Source organism: Oryx dammah, unplaced genomic scaffold (genome assembly GCF_014754425.2).
Source record: "Oryx dammah isolate SB20612 unplaced genomic scaffold, SCBI_Odam_1.1 HiC_scaffold_18, whole genome shotgun sequence".
Lineage (NCBI taxonomy): Eukaryota > Metazoa > Chordata > Mammalia > Artiodactyla > Bovidae > Oryx > Oryx dammah.
In genome coordinates this window covers 40,528,515-40,547,176 of record NW_024070202.1, presented here as the reverse complement: position 1 = coordinate 40,547,176, position 18,662 = coordinate 40,528,515, and the positions used below count along the sequence as shown (strand labels likewise).

The 18,662-nt window shown below is 35.5% G+C and overlaps 1 protein-coding gene across 1 annotated transcript in view; it reads right to left on the bottom strand.

Moving 5' to 3' along the window:
* SEMA3C (semaphorin 3C) overlaps positions 1–18,662 on the bottom strand; it is a 212,177-nt gene that overhangs the window by 78,680 nt on the left and 114,835 nt on the right. The window contains exons 4-5 of the mRNA XM_040260730.1: positions 16,333–16,395; positions 8,120–8,239 (exon numbers count right to left, since the gene is read on the bottom strand). Coding sequence (XP_040116664.1) covers positions 8,120–8,239; positions 16,333–16,395 — 183 coding nt within the window. The remainder of the gene's footprint in view (positions 1–8,119; positions 8,240–16,332; positions 16,396–18,662) is intronic.

Below are 18,662 nucleotides of genomic sequence, written 5' to 3'. Positions count from 1 at the left end.
GGTCCAGCTCTCACATCTGCACATGACTACTGGGAAAACCATAGCTTTGACTATAAGGAACTTTGTCAGCAAAGTGATGTTTCTGCTTTTTAATAAGCTGTCTAGGTTTGTCAAAGCTTTTCTTCCAATAAGCAAGTGTCTTTTAACTTCAGGGCTGTAGTCACACTCTGCAGTGATTTTGGAGCTCAAGAAAATACAGTCTGTCACTATTTCACCATGAAGTGATGGGACCAGATGTCTTGATATTCGTTATTTTGAATGTTAAGTTTTAAGCCAGCTTTTTCACTCTCTTTCACCCTCATCAACAGGCTCTTTAGTTTCTCTTCACTCTCTGCCATTAGAGTAATATCTTCTGCATACCTGAAGTTGTTGATGTTTCTCCCAGCAAACTGGATTCCAGTTTGTAAGTCATCCAGCCCAACATTTTTCATGATTCACTCTGCAAAGAAGTTAAATAAGCAGAGTGACAATATACAGGTTAGATGTACTCCTTTCCCAATTTTGAACCAGTTGCTTGTTCCATGTCACGTTCTAATTGTTGCTTCTTGACCTGCACACAGGTTTCTCAGGAGGCAGGTAAGGTGGTTGGGGATTCCCATCTCTTTAAGAATTTTCCAGTTTCTTGTGATCTACACTTATGTATGAACGTGAGAATTGCATTATAAAGAAAGCTGAGTGCCAAAGAATTGATGCTTTTGAACTGTGGTGTTGGAGAAGACTCTTGAGAGTCCCTTGGACTGCAAGGAGATCCAACCAGTCAATCCTAAAGGAAATCAGTCCTGAATATTCATTGGAAGGACTGATGCTGAAGCTGAAACTCCAATACTTTGGCCACCTGATGCACAGAACTGATTCATTGGAAAAGACCCTGATGCTGGGAAAGATTGAAGGCGGGAGGAGAAGGGGACGACAGAGGATGAGATGGTTGGATGGCATCACTGACACGATGGAGATGAATTTGAGTAAGCTCCAGGAGTTGGTGATGGACAGGGAAGCCTGGTGTTCTACAGTCCATGGGGTGGCAAAGAGTTAGACACGACTGATCAACTGACCTGATCTGATCTGACAGTCAGAGGCTTTAGTGTAGTCAATGAAGGAGAAGCAGATGTCTTTTTGGAATGCCCTTGCTTTTTCTATGATTCAGCAGATGTTCACAATGTGCTCTCAGGTTCCTCTGCCTTTTCTAAATCCAGTTTGTATATCTGGAACTTCTCAGTTCACATACTGTTGAAGCCTAGCTTGAAGGATTTTGAGCATTATTTTGCTAGGATGTGAAATGAGCACAACTATATGGTAGTCTGAACAATCTTTGGCATTGCCTTTCTTTGGGATTGGAATGAAAACCAACCTTTTCCAGTTCTGTGGCCACTGCTGAGTTTTCCAAATTTGCTGGCATATTGAGTGCAGCAGTACTTTTACAACCTCACCTTTTAGAATTTTAAATAACTTAGCTGGAATTCCATCACCTCCATTAGCTTGGGTCATAGTGATGCTTCCTAAGGCCTACTTGACTTTGCACTCCAGAGAGGTCTGGCTCTAGGTGAGTGATCACACCACTGTGGTTATCTGGGTCAATAAGATCTTTTCTGTATATTTCTTCTGTGTATTCTTGCCACCTCTTCTTAATATCTTCTGCATCTTCATAACATTTATTTCCTTTATTGCACCCATCTTTGCATGTAATGTTCCCTTAGTATCTCTAATTTTCTTGAAGACATCTCTAGTCTTTACCATTCTATTGTTTTCCTCTATTTCTCTGCATTGCTTACTTAAGAAGGCTTTCTTATTTGTCCCTGCTGTTCTCTGGAACCCTGTACTCAGTTGGGTATATCTTTGCTTTCCTCTTTTGCCTTTAGCTTCTCTTCTTTTCTCAGCTATTTACAAGGCCTACTCAGACAACCAATCTTCCTTCTTGCATTTCTCTTTCTTGGGAATGGTTTTGGTCATCATCTACTATATAATATTACAAACCTCTGTCCACAGTTCTTCAGGCACTCTATCGGATCTAAACCCTTGAATCTGTTTGTTCCTTCCACTGTATAATCATAAGGGATTTGATTCAGGTCATACCTGAACGGTCTAGTGGTTTTCCCTACTTTCTTCTACTTAAGGCTGAATTTTCCAGTAAAGTATTCATGATCAGAGCCAGTCAGCCTCTGGTCTAATTTTTGCTGACTGTACAGAGCTTTTCCATCTTTGGCTGCAAAGAATATAATCAATCTGATTTCATTGTTGACCCATCTGGTGACATCCACATATACAGTAGTCTCTTGTGTTGCTGAAAGAGGTTGTTTGCTATGACCAGTGTGTTCTCTTGGCAAAACTCTGTTAACCTTTGCCCTGCTTCATTTTGTACTCCAAGGCCAAACTTGCCTATTACTCCAGGTATCTTTGACATCCTACTTTTGAAAAAAAGGACACCTTTTTTTGGTGTTAGTTTTAGAAGGTTTTGTACATCTTCGTAAAACTGTTCAGCTTCAGCTTCTTCAGCATTAGTGGTTGGGGCATAGACCTGGATTATTCTTTAAACAAATAATGATAAACTTGCTGGAAAAAATAAAATTTAGTAAACCTGTATGTGTAGCCAGAGTCATATACCGATTTGACGGTAATAGTGATAGTTGTCACTGCAGGAATTGAGGAGATTGTGTAGGTATCACTTGTTCTCCACTGACTTCTTTCTCCATTGCACAGCCTCCTTGGGCTGATACAGTAGAGTCTAAATCTTGTCATCACCAGGAATGTATGTGGTAGACCCAAATAGTCACTAATTCAAGCCTCCTGCAACAATTCTTCAAACTCATCTCCTAAGAACTCTATTTTTTACAATTCATCTTTGTTCTCCCTTCTTGCTTTCTCATAACCAGTTTATGGTCCATGTTTTTTAATCTTATTTAATTTTTTTTTTTTTGGCAAAAGTGTTCATTTCCTTCTTTCTGTGATTTTTCATTACACCCACAACCTGTAAACACATGTCTATCTACTTTCTTCATACTTGCCTCCAAACTTCTAAGCATTTTGCCAAAGGTGATCCAACAAGGTACATTCAACATAGTATAGATTTGTGATCATCAACTTAAAATGAATCCGCTATACCTCTTGTATCTCCCAAAGGTGCTATGCCAACTGGGTCTTCCATTAATCACTTCAAACCAATGCCACTATTGTCAAATCTCCTAATTTATTCTCAGCTCATATGATTGACATGTTGTTGAGAAAGTGAAGTCCTTAAATGAGACATCTTGAGTTTATCACTACCAAATACATATACTACTAAAAACTATAATGCATCCAGTAATATATGAGAGGAAACATTTCTCTTACTGTAAGGCCAATCCTTTGACCAATGTTTTAGATCCTCTTATTCAGTGTTCTTAGGCATACTTAGTTATACTTTACATTATCCTTACTATTTCTTTAATTTTATTAACTGGATCCTTTACAATATCATTTCAACAACTCCTTCAGTTCTTAAACATTACTCTCCTTGAGAAGTACGTTTCTTAGAGACTAACATACGCTTGTCATCATTTCTGACTTCTTACTTTCTTCTCAATCCATTTCAGTTGGGCATCCAACCTCAGTTGCTCTATTGAAAATCATTTTGACAAGATCCCTGATGCCTATCCTGTATACAATTCAGCACTTATATTTTTAGACTTCTTTCTTGGATCTCAATGGTATTTGGGATCGTTGCTCACTTGTATCTTTTTATAATGACTTGTCTTTATTCTCAGCAACCACACATGCGTGGTTTTTTTCCCTCTCCTTCTCTAGTTTCTTAGTCTTTTTTTGGAGACTCCTTTTCCTCCATATGGCTATTTAAATTTAGAAGATCCTCAAGTCTCATCATAGTCACTCTTCTCTTTTCAAGCCATATTCTTCCTACACGATTAACTTACACTTTGTTTGGTCTTCAGTTACTCCTGTAAGATAATTACTCAAATATTTATATAGCCAACTTTATACTCAGCTGCCTACTTGATATTTTTACTTGTATCTTTCAATAGCATCTCAGACTCAAAAGAATCATATCCAGGCTAACAAATAAAATGAACAGAAGAGTCAATGTAATACAAAATAAAAGTGACAGCACAAATCTGTTCATGATACTTCCTGCTTAAGATTGTTTCAGTTGCTTCTCCTTTGACACAAGACAAAGATCAGTATCCAAAAGGTAGCTTACAAGTTCTGACATGATTTTTTTTTCTGCCATTAAATGAATACATCTTTGTAGACTGAATTGACAAGAGGAAAAAATAGGACGAGAAAGACAATACATGGTGAAAGATCAGGAAAAAAAGGCATAGCAAAATATCCCATGGCCAAAGATGTCAATAAAGGTGCTGAAAAATAGAGGGCATTACATGCTGTAGCTTGGTCTAGGAGAAAACATGCTGATTAGGGGAGTCAATATGATCACTGAGAGTCCTGGTTGTTAGGAAAGAGTTTTCATTAGTAGGTGAAAATTAAATTCAGATTAGCAAGGTTTAATGCAAGATAGGGAAAATAGGAATATAAAAGCTGAAAAATAGTTTACTAGTCCAAGAAGTTTTGTGATAAAGTAAAAGAGAGTGAAAGGAGAGGGTTGGAAAAAAGTCACAGGAAGGGAAACCTACTGTTTTAAGAAGAAAAAAAGAGTAAATGCAGGGGAAAGGAAAGAAGTGATGAAGGCTAAAGATTAAATAACTTTATTGGTAAGAAAAATGCACAGCTTTTCTTCTGACATGAGAAAAACTACAATAAGATGAATAAAAAGAAAAGTTTGGTGATTAATTTGCTTTAAAAAGCACAAGGAATAAATTGAATGCCTGTGATATTCTTGATTAGTCAAAGTCAAAGTTATCTGATTGATGAGTTGCAGCATCAGGAGCTTAAACAGTATTCACTTATGGGAACTGATATTATAGATGCATCAGATAAAACCAGTCAGAGATGAGATGTAACATTCTAAGATTGCACAGCAAAATTAACCAATAATTGTTTCTTATTAATGTTTTATTCATTATTTAAAGTCATCATTTCTGGTCTTATGTTTAGATCTTTAATTGATTTTGAGTTTATTTTTGTGTATGGTGTTAGAAAGTGTTCTAATTTCATTCTTTTACAAGTGGTTGATCAGTTTTCCCAGCACCACTTGTTAAGGAGATTGTCTTTTCTCCATTATATATTCTCACAATTGGCAAAATTTAAAAGTCAACTATATCATGGGATTGCTAAGAGTCGGATAGGATGGAGCGTCTTCACTTTCATTTTTCACTTTCATGCATTGGAGAAGGAAATGGCAACCCACTCCAGTGTTCCTGCCTGGAGGATCCCAGGGACAGGGGAGCCTGGTGGGCTGCCATCTATGGGGTCGCACAGAGTCGGACACGACTGAAGCGACTTAGCAGCAGCAGCAGCATTCTTTCCTATGGCCAAAAAGATTAAAGATCTAAACATAAGACCAGAAACTATAAAGCTCCTAGAGGAGAACATAGGCAAAACACTCTCTGACATAAATCACAGCAGGATCCTCTATGACTCACCTCCCAGAATATTGGAAATAAAAGCAAAAATAAACAAATGGGACCTAATTAAAATTAAAAGCTTCTGCACAACAAAGGAAACTATAAACAAGGTGAAAAGACAGCCTTCAGAATGGGAGAAAATAATAGCAAATGAAGCAACTGACAAACAACTAATCTCAAAAATATACAAGCAACTCCTGCAGCTCAATTCCAGAAAAATAAACGACCCAATCAAAAAATGGGCCAAAGAACTAAACAGACATTTCTCCAAAGAAGACATACAGATGGCTGATAAACACATGAAAAGATGCTCAACATCACTCATTATCAGAGAAATGCAAATCAAAACCACAGTCAGGTACCATTTCACACCAGTCAGAATGGCTGTGATCCAAAAGGCTACAAGCAATAAATGCTGGAGAGGGTGTGGAGAAAAGGGAACCCTCTTACACTGTTGGTCGGAATGCAAACTAGTACAGCCACTATGGAGAACAGTGTGGAGATTCCTTAAAAAATTGCAAATAGAACTGCCATATGATCCAGCAATCCCACTGCTGGGCATACACACCGAGGAAACCAGAATTGAAAGAGACACATGTACCCCAAGGTTCATCGCAGCACTGTTTATAAAAGGTAGGACATGGAAGCAACCTAGATGTCCATCAGCTGATGAATGGATGAGAAAGCTGTGGTACATACACACACTGGAGTATTACTCAGCCATTAAAAAGAATACATTTGAATCAGTTCTAATGAGGTGGATGAAACTGGAGCCTATTATACAGAGTGAAGTAAGCCAGAAAGGAAAACACCAATACAGTATACTAACGCATATATATGGAACTTAGAAAGATGGTAATGATAACCCTGTATGCGAGACAGCAAAAGAGACACAGATGTATAGAACAGTCTTTTGGACTCTGTGGGAGAGGGAGAGGGTGGGATGATTTGGGAGAATGGCATTGAAGCATGTATAATATCATATATGAAACTAATCGCCAGTCCAGATTTGATGCATGATACAGGATGCCTGGGGCTGGGGCACTGGGATGACCCAGAGGGATAGTATGGGGAGGGAGGTGGGAGGGGGCTTCAGGATGGGGAACACGTGTATACCCATGGCAGATTCATGTTGATGTGTGGCAAAACCAATATTGTAAAGTAATTAGCCTCCAATTAAAATAAATAAATTTATATTAAAAAAAAAATAAATAAAGTCATCATTTACTTGTGTCGCTTAATTTTTTTTTTCCAGGACCAGAAGACAGGGGATAAAAGAGAAGAACCATGTTAGGAATCTATGCAGCAAGAACTGTAGACCCTTTGAGAAGCATCACTAAAGGCTCTAGGAAAGCACTGACTCAGTTTCACTATATAATGGAAGGCCATAGAGTCTAATACAAGTATGTGATGTTCCAAACATCAAGCAGGGTTATATAATATTCTTTGAGAACCAACAAATTGCTATTAGACAGACAGGTAAAAAGGTGGTGGACAGTGTCTCAGAAATAAAATGTAATACTTAATGAATGTGCCACCCTAACCTTCATTTTCAAAGTGGTTTCAAGTACAAGAAACAGGCCCTATCTTAGTACAAACAGGATGTTAGCAGTAAGTACCGCCTCTGATTACTACAAAATACAGTGTTAGTGATGAATAAATAAACTCTCTCAAAATACAATGTTCTGCATCATGGCTTTTTATTTTAAACTAAATAAAATAAATACATTAGGTATTTGATAAAACTGTGCATTTTGTATTTGTATTATTAATTACATATTATAGATATGTAAATATGACGTGGAAAAACACTGATTTAAGTTGACTATTAAGTAAAGCATATAAAGCTTAAAGTTTTATAACCCTTTTCACACTTAAATATGCTCTTAAGATATTTAAAGAGATTAATTAAGGGAAATGCTTCCCCTTTGAAACATATCTTTTGAAGTGAGACTGAAGTAGTTCTTATTTAGTAAAGTGATTAAAATTTATTTCATGCTGGTTTTCCAAAGGAGATTACTTTTTGGACTGACTTTCCAATTAAGGCTTGAAGTGTATGTTGGGCAATTTGTACATGGGAAAATGATTTTACTTAAAAATCTGTGCTCTGAAAAGTGCTATGCTATCACTGGCCTATACAGTGACTGCACACCCTTCTCAGTGGAGTGTCTGACAGACTGCAGATGTCTGGGGAAATAGTTTATTTAATCAGTTGATCACAGACCTGTGGTTCTAATGACAAGCTCAATGCAGACAACTGTACTCTTCTAAGAAGCATAGCTTTGCTTTTCTTTAAGAATTTTAACATTTCATATCATCTTGAACCACTTGTAAACACCCCACTTTGGGATCAAATATTATCAATACCTTAAACTTTAAATAATTATGAAATCACACCATCTCCTTTCTTTATTTTCTGCAGCTTGTACATTTAGTTGAAGGAAAAAAAGCTAAATTTTTAAGTAACCTTGCAAATAGGAACCAAGCATATCTTGTGTTTCAAGGGCTTGAAATTTTTTACGGTCACTAATTATATTTCCAAATTTTTACTGTTTCAAGAAATCTTTGACAGTGACATCAAAATAAGAATAAATTATTGTTACACTTACCTCTGATCTCCTCCCTCTGTTCAAATAAGCACAGACTGGGCTGAAGGCACCACTCCCACAGACATACAAATGTGTGCGGTTGAAAGCCTGAATTACACGGACAAAGTTCCCACAGCCATGCTAAAAGAAAAGGAAAACTGAGCAGTTAGCAACCCAATGACTTTTATTGCTGTTTCTAAGTATTACTGTGACACTTTGCTATACGTTTTTCTTTATGCCCTAACGTTTTAATTAGTTAGGAGATAACAAGAGAACATGGTTTATTCCATGGTGTATTTTAGGAGGAAGGTTGTCTAACAGATAATGAGTAAAACGATATGTCTCTTTCATATTTCAATATTTTTTATATTGGGTATGTTCTTATGTTCTGAAATTTTATTAACTTACTCTTTATCTAAGAAAACTTAGAAATTGAAAAGTATATTATACACACACACTCACCCATGTTATATAAAACATGTTGTGAATTAACTGTGCTTATAGAAGGTCCATGGTGTTATCATTAGTTACAGTGGCAAACAGTATTAGCCTTCATAATGGGGTGAATAAGACAAATGTTACACAAATGCCAGCATTGTCGCTTTCTATGAAAAATAACAGAATCATGATCTCTCTGCTCTTGGTCCCCTAAAATACTTTCCTCTTTCCCAAAACTCCTTTCTCACCTGCTCCAGTCCAACCGTTGGAAAGGCTGTCATTTATTCACTCAATGAAATGCAAAATGATTATGGTGATTATAAGCTGATTATGACCTTGCAGAAATACATAAATATGGTCAGCACCAAATGCAGAGCTCAGTGAATGAATTAACCATTGCATGTTCTTACAGGGTCACTATCCTTTGCTGAGTACACATTAATCAAGCCTGAGGCTGAATATTCTTCCCTTCACAAAGTCATTGTTCTAGCAATGTTTAATAATATTACACCTTAGAGACAAACATTTTTATAAAGAAATATGTCAGACTCAGTGGTTTTCCGATAGGTGTTCATACAGTGTATTTTTTTCTCTTCTAGGTACCACATACTTTACTAATATTTTATAATGCACATTTATTATATTATTAAAAAGTTTAAAAATTTTGCCAAAATTTAAAGTCAATATTATTTTATATTTTCTCATCATTTTCTCCTTTTATACTCATTATTACTTGCCAGCAAAATATGCTTATTTTCATATGTAGTAATTGTATACATATATATGTTTCTGTTATGGATTTTTATTATTAAATAATCAATCACCAACTCTGCTGTTATGTAAATTTAACCTTACAGAGCAGACTATATTCTTTATTTTTATTTTAAGACATTAAGAATTTTTGTTATATGTATATAGTGTCATTGTATCTTGGCACCTGTTTATAGAGGTGCCTAGAAACTGACTACATACTGCAGCTGAAATGTGTTTCTCTGGAGAAAAATCATAGATGAAGTATGGTGTATATACAGTATGTCTATGTTTAAAGGTATATGTGAGCAATGAGACTTGTGTTTATTTTTTTTCATATCCAAGTTCAGTCATTCTGGGATTCTGTACATATTTTCCTGCAAAACATGAATTTTATTCAATTCTATTAATAAGATGTTATGTTTGTTTCATCTTGAGGTTTGCAGACTTTTCCATTATGAATTATTGGTATTGGGATAAAGGAAGAAGTCACTAATATCTCTTTTACACCTCAAATACAGATTATACTTGTTTCATGTATATGTTTATGTCTACATATATGTTATATATATCTCTTTATTATGGCTACTATTTTTGAAAATTTATTATGCGTTAGACACGAGAACAATCATTTTATATATTTAACCTCTTTTACTTTCCAGGAAGATTGATTTTTTAACCTTTAGAGATCACATTTATTGAGCAAACTATGTATATTCACTTAGGTTTTCAACTCGGGTTTTAGAAGCACAAAGTTTAGATCTTGTTTAGTTAACTTGCCTAAGGTCATATAGCTAGAAATAGGTAAAGCAGATTTTCAAACACAGATGTGTTTAACATTGAATCTTGTACTTTTAGCCACTTTATAATTTGCCATTTGGTAAGAACCCCACAGTTGTTAGATGGAAGTTTTTATAACAGTTACTAATATTTACAGAGCTCTTAATCTTTTGATGTTTTTATTCTTCCCGGCAATGTTCCAATTAAAATTATTTAGTCCCATTTTAGTGATGAGGAAATAGAGTCCACCAAAAGGTTAAATAAATACTCTAGGTTTAATAAGTAACTCAGATATGAATTTGAATATGTCTTAAATATGGTTGTCCTATACCATGAAAGTTTCCCTGGTGGCTCATATGATAAAGAATCTTCCTTCCGTGCAGAAGACCCAGGTTTGATCCCTACATCAGAAAGATACCCTGGAGAAAGAAATGGCTACCCACTCCATTATCCTTGCTTGGAGAATTCCATGGACAGAGGAGCCTGGCGGGCTACAGTCTATGGGGTCCAGACACAATTGAGTGACTAAACTTCAACCATGAAGGCAAATTTGTATACTATCTGATGATGTTTTACTGTGCTCTTCCAAACCCTCTTTAAGGGAAAAAAATAAAAAGAAAAATAAATCAGTCACTTTAATTATTGAAAATCATTTTCTAGGTTCTTTCTGTTTCCATTGTACTTAGTTTCTATCCACATTATTTCTGAACTAGACCACTGCAGTCGTGTCAATTCCATCCAGAAAACATTTGTTTACTGAACTCATTCTGTGCAAGCATTGTATATGGTGCTAGCAACACTGAAATAAACAGATTCAATTCCCATTTTCAGGGCAAGGAGAGCATATACATCAGGCTGTAGCAGATGTTATAATGTTATTTTTTTTCAAAATGTGCTATACAAGGAAAGAAGAAAAAATGAGTAATACTGAACTGGGTATAAAGGTTTGAAAGTGAATGTCATCTGAGCTGTAATTTGCAGAATAAGCTACAGATTTTCACAGGCAAAAGCAGAAGAAAGGGACATTCTAACAGAAAACAGCATGAACCAAAAAAACTGAAGGCATGAGAGTGCAGGCTTTAGTTGAATAGTGCCTAGAGGGTAGAGAGGATTGCTATGTGATGAAACTAGAGGGGCAATTAGAACTGGACTATCACCATGCTGTAGGATGATGGGCAGCAGAGTGTGAATTCTCAGAGCCAGATGACTTAGGTGCAAACTCTGATTTTATCTTTTACTAGCTGTTTGAGCTTGAGATATGTACTTGCCTCTCTGTGCTTCAATCTCTTCTCTGTAAATGGTGATGATAATATTTGTTGAAAGCAGTAACCCACTAAAGCACTTGGAACAGTGTGTGGCACATAGTAAATATACCCAACGTTAGGTATCAGATGTTTTCATATATACTTTCAGTTCCAACTGTCAGTACAAACCCTGTATAGTGGACAGAAACTGTCCTGCATAAAGTTTAGTACAGGTCCTGACCACAATAAACATCCATAAAAGGTTAGTGACATGAGACAGTAGGAAAATTCAGTACTGTGGATGCTTTCTTTTTATTGCTTAATTCTCTTTCAAAACTATTTCAAGGTATAAAGCTAAAAGAAAAATGAAGCTTCTAACATTATGGAGAATATAATACCATTTAATGTATATATATACATGTACACACACATACACACACACACATGACCTATACTAAAATGCCGGAAGACTGTATCTCAAATTTTTAAGTTACTAACTTTGGGTAGTATAATTTATTTTATTTATTTAACAATGTGTGTTACTATGTGCTATGTACTGTTCTAAGCTCTCTGCAAATGTTAATTCACTTAATCCCCTTAGTAACTCAATAAGGTAGGTTTTATGTATGTATCCATTATACAGATAAGAAAAATGAGGCATGGAGAGGTAATAAGACACTGTTTTTTGTTGCTCTCTATGAGGTCTTCTGGGCCTTCAAAGATTTCTGTGTTGAACAGGTATTAGTTGTATAATTTTAAAATAGATGTTTTTTAAAAAATATGTCTTGGAGCTCAGATTAATAGGGCTTTAAAAATATGACTCTTCATGGTCCATACTACATTTTTTCTTCTTGGTCTGGGGAATGTATCATGGTATTTTGATATATTTATTCCTAAAGAAAATACATTTTCAAGTAGTTTAGGGTCCTCTGGTCACAGAAACATGGAAATTGATATTCTACAATTAATAAATCAAGTTTGATATTGTGCATATGTAATATATATAGGTCTAAATATATGTAACCCTGCTTAATTTTTTTAATGATCTCTTACAGTATTTACTTAGCACATTCATTATATCCTATCTCATTGGATATGTTTGACAGCATGTGCTATTGTTTAGGACTCAATTATTTATAGTATTAATAAAATATCAACATTAGGAAATAAATGGAGCATGTAGGAATGTAAATAAATAGGGGCAGAAAGGGAAATTGGGAGGTGTGTTATACTCTCTTTAGCTGAGGTAGAAAATAAGCTATATTGCTACCATGGTATTTTATTTATAAACATTAGTTTATTATATAGTATTATTGTGATATTACCTTGGGTCAAATTTCAAATTATATTGAATTCTTTTCTAATGAATGAGCATTATTTTTATAACTTTAATTAAAATTTGATACAAGTAAAAAATATAAAGAAGTAAAGGATGTTGGTATGCTTTTTGATTGCTATAGAAGTAGGAAATCTGTTACTAGATTATGCTTTTATTAGTAGACAACTAATATAATATTTTAAAGTAAAACATTAATTTAACCACCATATATCTTTAAAATTATACATAATGAATTTATAAATTTGGTAAGCTAAAGGCATTAATAACTCATTATCCAGTATGTCCTACTCTCAACATGAGACAATGACTTGGAATAGATTCCCATGCTTACTGCTTCCATTTCTGTTTTTTCCAGATCTTGTTTAAATTTTATGAAGTGCCTAGATACAGATCTGGGCACTAGAGATAATGATACTTACTACCTGGCATTTCCAACCACTAAAAATGCAGTGAAATAAATTCTAGAGGGTTTCAAGTGCACATACAGGGAGGGGCAGCTAGCCTAGTTCTCAGTGGCAACAGAAGATTCCCCAGAGAAGTGACATCTGAACTGTCATTTGAAAGGGTGTGCAGATGATTCCAAGGCTAAAAAGATGGGAAGGTAATTGTTCCTTGGAAAAAAAGCTATGACAAACCTAGACAGCATATTAAAAAGCAGAAACATTACTTTGCTGACAAAGGTCCATATAGTCAAAGCCATGGTTTTTGCAGTAGTCATGTTTGGATGTGAGAGTTGGACTATAAAGAAGGCTAAGAGCTGTGGAATTGATGCTTTTGAACTTTGGTGCTGAATAAGACACTTGAGAGACCCCTGGACTGCGAGGAGATCAAAACAGTCAATCCTAAAGGAAATCAATCCTGAAGGTAGGACGATACTGAAGCTCAAGTTCCAATACTTAGGCCACCTGATGTGAAGAGCTGACTCGTTAGAAAAAACCCTGATGCTGGGAAAGACTGAAGGAAGGAGAAGGGGATGACAGAGGATGAGATGGTTGGATGACATCACTGACTCAAAGGACATGAGTTTGAGCAAGTTCTGGAGATGGTGAAGGACAGGGAGGCCTGGCGTGATGCAGTCCATGGGGTCACAAAGCACTGGACATGACCGAGTGACTGAACAACAAATCAAACAAGGGAGTCACCTGAAGCCTGTACCAATGGCTGAAAGAGGGAAAGGGTACAACTGGTTTGAATCTCAGTATCACTGAAATAAAAAGGGGAAATGTTAACAGAAGACCTAAAATAGCTGCCACCAAATCTATCAAATTTTTCAGAAATACCCCACCTGCAATGAATTTTTCTTTGTCTTTTGTGTTTCCTTAGCATTTACCATAATCTCCCTGGAGGGTGGCATGTTTCATCAACTAAGAGCAAAAGATCTAGAGCCATATGTGCTTGAGCTGGACAGAGGCCTCTCACTTGTTAGTAGTGCAGCTTTGGGTGAATTCCTCATTCTCTCAGTGATTCAGTTTATCTATCTTAAAAATGAGGATGATGACAAGGTCCATCTTGTAGCACTGTCACAAGGATTAAAGTAAAACACTTAGAATAGCACCCGGCCCAGTCTATCAGGTATTGGCTAATATTAGTTGATAATTACTGTATAAATGTCGCATCACCTCTAGTATATTGTAAAGACTCTTAAAGGTAAGAATTCCACTTTAATCACCTCTGGTTTCTTCATAATATCTAACTGATTAGTACAAATTAAAATAATCAGTTCCTGCATTTTAAAAATATGAAATATTAAGTAATTAAATGATATTTATTTCAAGAGATCCAAAAGATTCTTAAATATTTGGTTTCATGAGAAGTATAATTAAAACACGTTGTTTGTTCTACAGAACTTCTATTTAACTATCATTCTACCACTAGTATCTTGACTTAAAAAAATTGTTTATAAAAACCTCACACATATTAAGTGAGATGAATTTGTCAACATTCTCCTCTCTTGCAAAAAACAGAACATACATTTGAAATTTAGTTTGATTTTTATTTCCTAGGACCCAACAATGTTGGCTTTACTACAACTCTCTACAGTTACCTCTGCTATATATATTAATTGGCTGTTTGGCAAAATATAAAGATATTCATGGATGACATCACACCATGATAAAACTATGTAAAGACATAAGCATGTATTAATGGCTTCATCTAAAGACCTTTAATTATAATAAAGCAAATAGCAGAGCATTTCTTTCTTGCCAAGGGGAGAAAGGAACCAAATGACTTGGCTAATATCCTTAAGAAAATCAAAAACATTTTTTGGAAAGAGAATGTACAAAGGAATCTAAATTCTATATATTCTGCCTGTGGCAGTTTGTATGAATGGAAAAAAAAATTGAACAAAGAACAATTAAATAGAGTAACTGTAGCCCAGGATATTATTGTGACAAAAGGTGAGACATGCTCATATATGCATCCATGGGAAAAAGCTCTACACTAGAGAATTAAAAGAAAATAGCTTACTTCATGCAAAATTATTGGAATAATAGCTTCAGGGAACCAAAAAAAAAGTTCTTTTTTTACAACATTAAGCTTCATTCTACTATTGGTTTCCAAGAAGGCAACTGCAATATACTCTTTTGAATGTTTCTTTCACATTTTCCTGGAATTTTTTCTTTCTGATTTTGGTCCACAAATCGTGTGGGTAGCAAATATGCTCCAGTGAGCTCCTGTCCATTTTGAATTTTCTCTTAAAGGTGAATTATGAAACTGAAACAATAAAACCCTGAGCTGAGTCACTCCTGATAAGCACTCTTGCCAAATCACCATCTGGTGATACCTGAAGATCTTCTGTGGCCCTGCCTTATGGCAGGCTTTTTCAGAACCTTGTATTGATACCTAAACTGAATCAATAAATATAAAATTTAAGTTCCACACTTCTTCTTCCACAAGGAAAAGACTGAGACAAGAGGTGAAATGAATATAAGCTTCATTATAAATGTTAAATGTAGCAAACAGATCTTACATGCTGCAAGCATGGCAAAAACAAACAAACAAAAACAACGAAAATCATTAAATGACTTGTGCACTTAAAGAGTTGCTCCATTTTAAAAATAACATGCAAGAATAATTTAATGTGTCCATTTCAGCAAGCTATTTGTAGAAATAAATATAGATTCATTCCTTGACTCTGTATATGAAATCTCACCTAAAGGAATACATTTTGTAAAAGTGTCGCGCACTGAACACTTACTTATGCTTATATCCATCTTGATTTTGTTTCTGTGGTTATTTTTAATCAACAAAGATACCAGTCATTACTGGTGATTTATACCTCTGGAATGTGCTGGCTAATCATAACCCTTTGCCGAGAATCTTTCTTTGGAAAAGCCCACATTGTATCTGGGAGCTACTCCAGACACTTGAATTATCATTATTTTAGCAGCATGCTGAGAATTCTGCAGGTTGGATCCACTTTGAACAGGGGTTATTACTAAAATCCATCATGAAAAGTGTCAGGGTGCAATAATAAAAGCAAAGCAGGAAATTTTCACCCAGTCAGGAATTCCTAAGTTACAGTGTTTAAGAGTTCCAATCACTTTGCATTTACATTTTTTGCCATATGTCCTGCAGAGGATTCAGAACACCAACACCCTTTGTCTTACTTTTGGCTGCACTCAAAGTACATGAATTCAAAGACCAAATATTTAAGTTTTGGATTTTTTTTAAGCACTCACTGTGGGATCTTTGCCAGCCATTTTGCACTCTTCGACTTTGATTGCAGATGCTGGCCAGAAAACCTGCTCAGAAAGGAAAACAAAGGTTGCATAATCTCATTTGTACATATGACAGCCCAATGTTCTTCATTTACTTTATGCTAACAGATATTTTAAAGTTATTTCTATATTTATATTTCAAAATTCTTCTTTCATTTATGAATTCAAGTTAATAAGGTTTTATTACTTTATTTTAGCAATTATGTTTTTGTTTCTTCCATGAATTTTTCCTTTAACAAGTCTTTCTAGGATAAGTGCCCATTTACTAGTAGTACACTTTTTCAAATAAGGAAATTATTAATATGCACAGTATAATGTGTATTTCCCTCCTTCTGATTTACAGTACACTTTGCACAACTGGTCATATCACAGTGAATTTATGTTCATATTGCTATCTCATTTTTCCCAGTAAACTAAAGAGCTAGGCTGGTAGATTTACCTGAAACTATGTACTTCAACAGCTAAAATGACTCGAATAAGGACTCTGTCTGACATTCTGTGACAGCATTCTAAGTTGTTGTAGCCTTGGATTAGGGCTGGGGGGATGATTATTTTTTAATTGTCATGTTAAATAAATTCAAAAGTCTCCTTGTTGTAACAAATTTATAATTAATCTACTTTTATTTCTTTACTTCAATGAACCTCATTTTATTTCCTTGCTGTGAAATATTTGGGTTGGTGCAGAAGTAATTGTAGTTTTGCACTGTTGAAATTTGCTGTTTAACATCAGAATATATTCATAAATAAATGTGGATATACTGTACATTTTAATGCACATTTTTATTTTATGGGGTTTTTCTGCTATGACTTATTACTTACTTTTTATTTTATATGTATTTTAGACTATGGAATGGAGAAGGAAATGGCAACCTACTCCAGTATTCTTGCCTGGAGAATCCCAGGGACAGAGGAGCCTGGTGGGTTGCAGAGAGTCGGACATGACTGAAGTGACTTAGCAGCAGCAACAGACTATGGAAATAATATTAGACAAAAAGCAAATTTGAGTGATTTTCTTACTAAATTTCAAAATCAGTTGTAAAGCAGCAGAAACAACTTGCAACATCAACAATGCATTTGGCCCAGAAACTACTAATGGACATACAGTGCAGTGGTGGTTCAAGAATTTCTGCAAAGGAGACGAAAGCCTTGAAGATGAGGAGCATGTGCCTGGCCATCACAAGTTGACAACTACCAATTGAGAGTCATCACTGCAAAGAGACAGCAACCAACTGAGATCCATCATTGAAGGTGATCTTCTTACAACTACATAAGAAGTTGCTAAGAACTCAACGCCAATCATTTTAAGGTTGTCTGGCATTTGAAGCAAACTGGAAAGGTGAAAAAGCTTGAGGGTGCCTCATGAACTCACCGCAAATCAAAAAAATTGTTGTCTTGAAGTGTCGTCTTCTCTTTTCTGTGCAACAACAACAAATCATTTCTTGATTAGATTGCAACATGTGATGAAAAGTGGGTTTTATATGACAACTAGTGATGACTAGCTCAGTAGTTGGACCGAGAAGCAGCTCCAAAGCACTTCCCAAAGCCAAACTTGCATTAAAAAAAAAAAAAAAAAAAGGTCATGAAGGTCATGGTCACTGTTTGGTAGTCTGCTGCTGGTCTGATCCACCACAGCTTTCTGAATCCTGGCAAAACCAATCCATGTGAGAAATATGCTCAGCAAATCGATGAGATGCACTGAAAACCGTGACTCCTGCAGTCGACATTGATCAAAGAAAAGGCCCAATTCTTCTCCACAACAATGCTTGACCACGTCACACAACCAATGCTTCAAAAGTTGAATGAATTGGGCTACAAAGATTCGCTTCATCTGCCGTATTTACCTGATCTCTCGTCAACTGACTACAACTTCTTCAAGCAGCTAGACAACTTTTTGTATGGAAAGTGCTTCCACAACCAGCAGGAGGCAGAAATCTGTTTTCAAAGACTTTGTTAAATCCTGAAGCAGAGGTTTTTATGCTACAAAAATAAACAAATTTACTTCTTGTTGGCAAAAATGTGTTGATTGTAATGGTTCCTATTTTGATTAATAAAGATGTGTTGGAACTTAGTTTTAATAATATAAAATTCATAGTCTGAAACCACAATTACATTTGCACCACCCTAGTACAATGAAATAGTTAACCCTTGAACAACTGGCTGGTTAGGGACACTGATCTTATATTCCAATTCCACATCTAAAGATTCAATCAACCATGTAATATATAGTATTTATAACCCTCAAAAATCTGCATGTAATTGGACCCATGCAGTTCTAATCCCTGCTGTACAGG